Source organism: Tympanuchus pallidicinctus, unplaced genomic scaffold (assembly GCF_026119805.1).
Source record: "Tympanuchus pallidicinctus isolate F22 unplaced genomic scaffold, pur_lepc_1.0 scaffold29, whole genome shotgun sequence".
Classification (NCBI taxonomy): domain Eukaryota; kingdom Metazoa; phylum Chordata; class Aves; order Galliformes; family Phasianidae; genus Tympanuchus; species Tympanuchus pallidicinctus.
The window spans coordinates 1,235,447-1,244,215 of record NW_026294746.1 but is presented as its reverse complement, the minus strand read 5'-3'; the positions used below and the strand labels follow the sequence as shown (position 1 = coordinate 1,244,215).

The following is an 8,769-nucleotide window of genomic DNA, read 5'->3' as shown; positions in this document are numbered from 1 at the left end:
TTATAATTTGTTTACAATTTCACTTCCCTCCCTTGAATACCTTTTAGGAATTAGAAAATGAATGAGTTTTCCCTCTGTTTAGATTCCTTTTTTCTATTTAGTGAACATTGATTTTACTCCCCCGGTGCTTTTGTTCACTGCCAAAATTAACACCTCTGTTCAGCATTGCTTTCCAGAGGGCCTGGAAATGTTCTGGGGCCATTAATGGGGTCGGGCTGCACTCTCTCCTTCCTGATGTCAGCCAGCACAGCCGAGGTGCCCTCATGGGATGGATGAAAGGAAGGAAGATCTGACCAAACCCTTTTGGATGAGCAGTTATGTGCTCCTCCAAAACCTTCCCTGCCTGCAGACTCCAACACAGAGCTCAGAGGGCAGCTCTGGGCCAAGCTGCTGGGATGAGAGGGAATGGCCTTAAGTTGTGCTGGGGGTGGATTAGGTTGGGTAGTAGGAAACATTTCTTCTCCAAAGGAGTAGTGAGGCAGAGGCACAGCCACGTGGGGAGTCCCCATCCCTGGAGGTGGAGATGAGGGACGTGGGCAGTGGCACGCTGGGTTGCTTTTGGACTGGATCGTCCTGGAAGCCTTTTCCAACCTTAATGATCCCGTGGTTCTGTGATCAGGCCTGAGCTGCATGTGCAGGGTTAAGTGCTGGGAAAGCCATGCTGCACATCAAGGATCTGCAGGGAGGACTGAAGAGGAGGGCTTGGGCCATATGGTGCCCATAAAAATGGATGCAAAACGTTTCTGAAGTATATGAAATCTGCAGATAGTTGTTCTGTGTTTCAAAAGTGTTGAATATATATGTATATATATAGATTGAAAAAAAGCTCAACAGGAGTTTAAATAAACACAGGCAAGTGAGTCAGCAAGAAGATATAAAATCATCAGGAAAGGCTGAGTTTGTTTTAATATGGGGATTACTGTAAACACCAGGAGTGCATGGTAACAATTTGTAGGCCATATGTTTTGAAATATCATAACTGGTGTCAATAAACACATTAAAATTCAACTTCAAAGAGCATTGTGGATATTTGGAGTGTCACGAAGACCTTGCGAAACAGGGATTTTGGGTGGAAACAAGTATGGGAGCAATCAAACACAGCTCCTATGTGAAGAAAGGGGTCTTGTTGAGTTGTTAGAGCTAAGCATCTGTGATGGTGATTACTGCTTCTTGCTGGCTGGGAGCTCATTCTGCCCCTGATTCCTTTCACTCTCTCCCTGGCCTTCCACCCCTGTGTGCACTGAGCCACCAATTGAGGGTTTTAGGGCATGGAGAAGGGTGGACACTTTCCCTTGTGTCCCCCATATGTGATGGTATTCTAAACATAAGGTTTGTGTTGCTTCTTGAATCCTTCCTCAAGCTTGTAGGTAATTAAGAAAGAAAAAGTGGGGAAGATCCCAAAATAAGCTGGCATGGCAAAGCAGGGAGAGGAACATCTCTCAGCCAGTGCCTGGTCATGCTTGTGTCTCTTTTCTGCTGGTGATCCTGTCTAGGTTTTTACTCCTTCCACTATAGATGCTACATGTGTGGGGTTTGTGTTGGCACAGGCTGAGTGAGCTGATCCTTCTCCCATTGGTTTTACCACAGGGAAATGAAGACCTTCCAGAGTGCATCACAGCCTGGATCACACAGAAGACACCTGTGGAGGAGGATGGAGCCCAGCAGCGACTCGATGCAGCCGAGCACAAGAACATGCTCGAGCCAGTAAGTGCAAATACGTGCTCAGCACTGATATATAAAGCGAGCAAGAATGGCCCAAGCCATAGCATGTTTTGCTATCTCTGGGTTTTACAACCCAGTGTCTCTTCTGTAAAGGCAGCTCACAGTGCTTCTGCTGAGCACAGGCAGCAATATCACTCTATTATAAACCCTGTAGCAACACAGTCAATCCCACATACCCTTTTTAAGGCGATTTATGACAGAAGCAATATGAAGGAACAGATGAGCATTCCCGCACCTAGGTCCAACAGCCATTTAATGATCACAGTCAATATTCCCCCGTTTTAATACCAAACACCATGTTCCAAACGGAGTGCTTCCCTGCAAGCTGCAGGCAGGCCATGGAGGACTAAATGGGGCTTCCAGTGTGATGAATATAGCAGCGTCTTAAGTGATTAGGACACCTGTTGACATTAATATAGAAGCATGCATGAAAACAAGTGTGCCACGCTGAAATATATGTACACAAATATTAAGAGGATTAGAGAAATTGCTAAAATGGATAGTGTGGCGTTTAACGCCAACAGGTCTGGAATTCAGGCAGGATGGAAATAACACACACTGAGCTGCCCCCTTGTTTTCCTCTTTAGTGGCTCATCTGGGGTGTAAACGCCTTACAAGGGGATCATTTGCTTGCATTTAACATTTCTGTTTAAAGTATGTCTTTGTTTGGAATCTGCCTCCGATTCATAGCCACCTTCCTTTCGTAGCTGGCACCTCTGCCATGCAAGCTGCAAGAAAAAGTAATTAAATTTAATAGAAGCCACCCTGGCTTTGAAGCTGCCCTGGATTAAGAGCCACAAGGAGAAGCAATTAAGCTGCAGTAGCCAAGGGTTCGATCTGAAGTTATATAGTGACTTTTTTTCTTTAGAGGAAATTTTCTCTGTAAGTGGATTTGGATTGTCAAACCCAATTGGATTCAAAAGCACAGAAACTTCCTTCTGTGGGAAATTTTGTCCTGAAGCAAAAGGAAAAAATAATGAGAGGCGAAATGGGGATCGGTTGTGAGGATCCAGGACATTTGTAACCCTCTTTCAAAACGTTCCATTGAAGAGTTCAGCAGAGTGCTGAAGGGGAAGGGAGGCGTGCAAGGAGGACAGCTGTGTGCCTGTTTGCAGGCAGGTCGGCTTAGCAGCAGCCTAGCACAGAGATTCATTAGGGGAAGGGATTCCTTCCCACCAAACGGTGCTGCTTAAAGCTGATGGGAATTCTTAACCCAGCGAGAGGCAGAGATTATTTTTCACCTTTGTGTTTTTACCAAAAAATAGTCTTTAAATTGAGCATTGGGATAGAAAAAAAGACTCCAGAATGCCACAGGCAGTGTCCAACGTAGTTCTACCTATTTAAAAGTATTTTTCAGAAGTTTCCTATAAAAGCATTCGTTGCAAAATACCTTCTTCCAGCGCAGATGCTCTGCACAAAAGCAAACCAGCAATGCAGTTAGCACCTGTAGGCAGCCAAAACTATCCTAATCTTCACCAGCTCTTAGAATTACGTGTAAGTAGCTAAGCCATGGTACATGTGAAGCCTTTTATTATTGCCATAAAAGTATTTTGCAGTACCTGCCCTTCTGAGAAACAGATGCTGTGAGGCTCAGTATGGGGATACCTCTGATGGTCTGTGGCCTATGGATGGACTTGGTGAACAGGCGTTCCCCTGGCTGGAGTCGTGGCAAAGCTGCCTTAGCCATTTCCAGGGAAGTGTTTGGAATGCTGTATCTTGCAGGGAAATATATTATTCTATCACTGGCCTTTATGAGGTAGCTGGGGGCAGACATGCCCACCCCCAGGCTGCACACCCCCAAGGAGGCTGCCCTGGCAACGGTGACCAACCTTTAAAACTCAGTGAAAACACTGAAAAAACACAAAAACGCTGCCAGTGAGCTGCTGTGGGGAGCTGTCAGCTCTGTGAGGAATGTTTGACCCCAGCGTTTTAGACGTCCCAGCAGTAATCTTTGACAACGGGTCTGGATTGTGCAAGGCGGGGATCGCAGGTGACGGTGGCCCAAGGTCAGTTATCACATCCATCGTTGGTCGCTCAAGAGTCAAATCTGCAATGCTGGGAGCTGGGATGAAAGAATACTACGTGGGAGAAGAAGCTCAGTCCAAAAGAGGGATCCTGACTTTGAATTATCCCATTGACCATGGCATCGTTACATCCTGGGATGACATGGAAAGGATCTGGAGGCACGTCTACGACTACGAGCTGAGAGTGAAAGCCAGCGAAAGACCCGTGCTGCTGACAGAACCCCCCCTCAATCCTCTGCAGAACCGGGAAAGAATGACAGAGATCATGTTTGAGGGCTTCATGGTGCCCGCCATGTACATCGCAGTCCAGGCTGCGTTGGCCCTCTACGCGTCAGCCCGCACCACAGGCATAGTTCTGGACAGCGGGGATGGCGTCACCCACACCGTCCCCATTTACGAGGGGTACTGCCTGCCCCATGCTGTCTCCAGGCTGGATGTCGCTGGCCGGGACATCACGGAGTATTTTATGAGGCTCCTTTTGGAGAGCGGATACTCTTTTGTTAGCACCGCTGAAAGGGAAATCGTGAAAGATATCAAAGAGAAGCTGTGCTATGTGGCTTTGGACCCCGCTCTGGAAATGAAAGCAAGTCCAGAAGAGATCATGAAAGAATACAGATTACCTGACAGCAACATCATCCAGATAGGCAGCCAGCTCTTTCGTGCACCAGAGACCCTTTTTGTACCTGGAAACATTGGCATTGAGGCACCCGGGGTGCACAAAATGCTCTTCAACAGCGTCACAAAGTGCGACATCGATGTGCGCAGGGATCTGTATGGCAACGTGCTGCTCTCGGGAGGATCCACGCTCTTCCCTGGCCTGGAGGAGCGCATCCTGAAGGAGTTGCACCTGCAAGTGCCTGTGGGCATGCTCGTGAAGATCATTGCACCCCCCGAGAGAAAGTACAGCGTGTGGGTCGGGGCCTCCATCCTCTCCTGCCTGACCTCTTTCAAATCAATGTGGATCACTGTGAGGGACTACAGGGATTTTGGGGCAGCTGTCATCCACAGGAAATGTTAAGGAGAACGTCAGACCAAGTGGATGTCTTCATAGCAAAGCGTGAACAGCGAGCCCTGATGAGGGCTGACTGAGCAGAAGGGGGATGAAACTGCTGCGCATTTCCCGGCTGACAAATCCTTTGTGGAAATAAAACATGAAATCATTGCTAACCGGGGCTTTGACTCCTCTTACTGCTTATCTTCTCCTAGGGGAGCACTGCTTATACACCTCACCATTTCTTCCTTCCTTTCCTCACAGTCACAGGGATGCAGTGGTTCCCAGCTGTCACACAGCCTCTCTAGGAGTCACTCAGGGAGCAGCACACCTCCTCTGCTGGAGGTTCTTCCCTCTGAGCTCTTTGCAATATCTGGGTTTTTCTATTCTAAAGCCAAATCGCATGTTATTTCTAACCTCATTAAAAATGTTTCCTTTCAAAGCCCAGCAAACTCCCAAACAGAATCCAAATATAAATCAATGCAAATGCAATTACTGTAGCCGACCCTCCTCTGTGCCTGAGGGCCTGAAAAAATTCATTGATTCTCTGCCTCAATTTATCAGGGAAGTGTGAACACCCAGCTTCCCTCCCAAGCACCCATGGCAGATGCCACTGTGGGCTTTGTGAGCTCGGTGGGGCTGTGCCCTCTTGTGATGCAGGGACAGAATGCTCGGGTGCTTCTGGTGCTGCAGTGCTGCCCATCCTGTGTGCAATGTCAAGTATAGCGGCAGCTGGGACCCCAGTGGTAGTTTTTGACAATGGCTCTGGGCAGTGCAAGGCCGGGCTGTCAGGGGAGCAGGCACCCCGTTCAGTTATTCCTACCATTGTGGGGTACCCCAAATTCACGTTTGTCATGATTGGGATGGAGCACAGGGACTGGTATGTTGGGGAGGAGGCTCAGTCCAAAAGAGGCATTTTGTCTTTAACTTACCCAATGGAAAACGGAATGGTGACATCTTGGGACAACATGGAGAAGATCTGGAGATACCTGTACGAACACGAGCTCAGAGTGAAACCCAGCGAGGGGCCGCTGCTGCTGACCGAGACCCCCCTCAACCCCCCGTCCCACCGAGAGAAGATGGCTGAGCTCATGTTTGAGAGCTTCCAGGTGCCTGCGCTCTACGTGGCCCTGCAGGGGCTGGCAGCCCTCCATGCCTGCGCCCGAACCACCGGCATGGTGCTGGACAGTGGAGACGGCGTCACCGTCACCGTCCCCATCCATGGAGGCAGCTGCCTGCTGCAGGGTGTTACCAGGCTGGATTTTGCAGGCAGAGGGGTCACCAAGTACCTGGCCAGGCTCCTCCTGGAGACGGGGCACTCCTTTGTGAGCCCAACAGAGAAGGAGATAGTCAGGGATATGAAGGAGAAGCTGTGCTACGTCGCTTTAGATCCTATTAAAAAAATGCAGCAAAAGCCTGAAAATCTGATGTGCGAGTACATGCTGCCTGATGGAAGGACTGTCAAGGCAGGAGATCAGCTGTTCCGAGCTCCTGAGGCGCTTTTTGCACCTGCAGAGGTGCAAATCCAAGGAGCAGGGGTGGTGGGGATGATCCTGCAGAGCGCTGCCAGGTGCTGCGCTCACATCCAGACGGACGTGCTGAGGAACGTGGTGCTCGTGGGCGGCTCCACTCTTTTCCGAGGTTTCAAGGAGAGGCTCCTGAAGGAGCTCCAGGCAAAGGTCCCCAGCACAACCCGCATCAAGATCATCTCGCCAAAAAATCGGGTGCACTCCGTGTGGGTCGGCGCCTCGTTGCTCGCCAACTTAACATCGCTTCGCAACATGTGGGTGAGCAGGGAAGACTACAGCGAAGTCGGACCAACGGTACTCCAGAGAAGATTCTATTGAGAGTTATGACCGTCCAGGAATTGTCTTAAGTGCCAATCTGAACAGCTGGAGAGCAGTTAATAAATCAGAACAAAAAATAATTGATTTGTAGTAAGTGATTTTATAGCTTAGTAAAGAAAGATCCCTTGTGCATTGGGCTGAAGAAAGAGTCCTTGTTCAGAGCATTTTTGCTCTCCAAGATGTTGGTTTTAATTCTAGGAGCGTGTTGATCCCTGCTAGAACTGCAAACAGTTTGTCAGACTTTTAAACACTTGAGAACGAGGCACCTCCAGCTCATGCCTGGGGGGCTGGCTCCCTGCCACGCACCGTAAACCTCCAAAGAGTGGAAGGAGACCTGTGATGGAGAAATAGAGGGCCCATGGGGCTTGCTGACCCTTCACCATCGCTTCTAGCTGTTCTGGAGAAGCTCAGAGAGGACTGAGCCTCTACATTTGGTCTTGCCCACAGAATGGAAACAAGTGGGTCTGGCTGCCTAAGACCTAGAGCACCTCTGCGCCATCTGTGGCCTCACCACGTGATTTGCTGTGTCACATCATGCAAAACATTGCCCACCTGTGGGATTTAGCTAATATTCTAGCATAAGGAAATGGTGTATTTTCAGAGATCGTCTTTATCTACATCTGCAAATACATGCACTACATTGAATCAGGCAGTAGAAATCTTCTCATCATTTGTGAAACTAATTAGTGCTATGATTTATGTGTTGTTCAAAAATTGTTTCCGAAGCCCCCAGGATATATCTGAGAACTTGTTGGGTTCACTCAAGACCAACAAGTGCAAGTAGGAAAAGAGAAGAAATCTGCCTTATGAATTATTCAGCCCCGTGTCTGCTTTCATTCAGCGCTGGAGGTGAATCTTCAAACTCATTGATGCCCTCTGCTGCCCTGGGACTGATCAGCCATCCCTCTGCTCCTCCCTGTGCTTTGAAGAATCCCGGTGCTGTTTTCCTGTTCTACAAGACATAACAAGTGCTGTGAATGGGGCCACATCTAACCCATTCTCAGCTGCTCCCAGCCCCATGCTTCCCCAGCAGGGTGAGCAGAAGAGGATGGGGAGATAGAAGAGCAGAGAACATGGGCAAGGATGGGAGAGTGAGCTGTGGGTGACTCGGGAGCACAAAGCAATGGGCCTGGGGTGAAACACATCTCTTTGCTGCTCCACTTTGGCCCTGCAGCTTCAGAAGTGGAGCTGAACATTGCTGCATCAAGTTAATGCAAGTATGCAGAGCACTTTCAGAACTGTTATGAAATCTGAATCAGCGATGTTGGATCTTTCTTCTATTACAGTATGTTACCTTTTAGCAGCCCACTGGATATGTGTAAACAAACGAGGTACGACTGTAGACAGTTTAAATATTTTACAGCTCACTGAACTTCCATATGAGGAGGGATTTGCAGTAACTTAAGTGTTTAGACTCCTGCTCCAATAATCTAATGCAAATACGAATGCAAACAGCAGAGTGCTGGAGAGCAGAGGGAACCCCAGAGAGCGTGCAAGTCAAGGTGGTTGTCAGGAAGGAGGGAAGCGAAGCAGCACAGGCGATAACTGCACAACTGATGCAGACATGAAACGTGTTTGGAGAGTGACACCTAGCAGAGCTGTGCGTGCCTGTAGCAGAGTCACCTTGCAGAGCACAGTGCTGCCCAGTGTCATCCGGAATGGATTCACTGACACCAAAATGGTTCGACGCCGAGGGAGCTGGCTCAGCTCCTGGCAGCCAAAAATCATTCAACAAACCGTTATTACGGCTACGTAGCACCCACAGCATTGGCTTGGCCTGGCTGCTTCCATTTACCACAGAGACATGACTTTGCTCAAGGGCACGCAGTGAGATAGCAGACATTGGCATGTGTTCCAGGAGACTTTATCAGCCCCTGCACTCCTTGGTCACCTTGTGCTTCCATCACCGCGCAGGGCACTGGGAATTCATTACTCCAGTTAGACTGCGTTTTCACATTGAAGATGTGTCAGTGACTGGGGACCGCATTCCCTTCGTCCTCATGGCACAGAACGCGATCCCTCCGATCTGTCCCCACCCGTCCTCTGGGCACATGGTACAAGTGAGTGCCTGGGGTCTGCCTGGCCTCGGAAAGTAGCTGCAGTCTGCTGAAGATCAGACACACAAAATCATTGGGCAAGTTTGCACTAAGCTCACGTAAGCATCTTAACCTGCTCCCAGTAATTT

At 49.0% G+C, this 8,769-nt stretch overlaps 2 protein-coding genes across 3 annotated transcripts; both read left to right on the top strand.

Annotated features, from left to right (window-relative positions):
- Positions 1-1,268: 1,268 nt before the first annotated feature.
- LOC128085069 (uncharacterized) lies at positions 1,269-4,764 on the top strand. Of its 2 annotated transcripts, none has more exons than XM_052692003.1 (2): positions 1,269-1,278; positions 3,656-4,764. In XM_052692003.1, the coding sequence occupies exons 1-2, from the start codon at positions 1,269-1,271 to the stop codon at positions 4,762-4,764; spliced, it is 1,119 nt and encodes a 372-aa protein (XP_052547963.1). The 2 variants fall into 2 exon arrangements, with proteins under 2 accessions (XP_052547963.1, XP_052547962.1); XM_052692002.1 differs by lacking the exon at positions 1,269-1,278 and adding an exon at positions 1,413-1,446 and having other exon boundaries at positions 3,668-4,764.
- Positions 4,765-5,450: 686 nt separating this feature from the next.
- On the top strand, positions 5,451-6,584 carry LOC128085068 (uncharacterized). Its single transcript, XM_052692000.1, has one exon. The coding sequence runs from the start codon at positions 5,451-5,453 to the stop codon at positions 6,582-6,584; it is 1,134 nt and encodes a 377-aa protein (XP_052547960.1).
- The last annotated feature ends 2,185 nt before the right edge of the window (positions 6,585-8,769 follow it).

What these genes read in the sequence shown, in the direction of transcription:
- LOC128085069 (XM_052692002.1), top strand. Translation starts at nt 1,413, where the DNA reads ATGGCAAAGCAGGGAGAGGAACATCTCTCAGCCA. An exon ending in AGAGGAACATCTCTCAGCCA is followed by an intron (nt 1,447 to 3,667) that starts GTGCCTGGTCAT and finishes ACGTCCCAGCAG; the next exon opens with TAATCTTTGACAACGGGTCT.
- LOC128085068 (XM_052692000.1), top strand. Translation starts at nt 5,451, where the DNA reads ATGTCAAGTATAGCGGCAGCTGGGACCCCAGTGGTAGTTTTTGACAAT.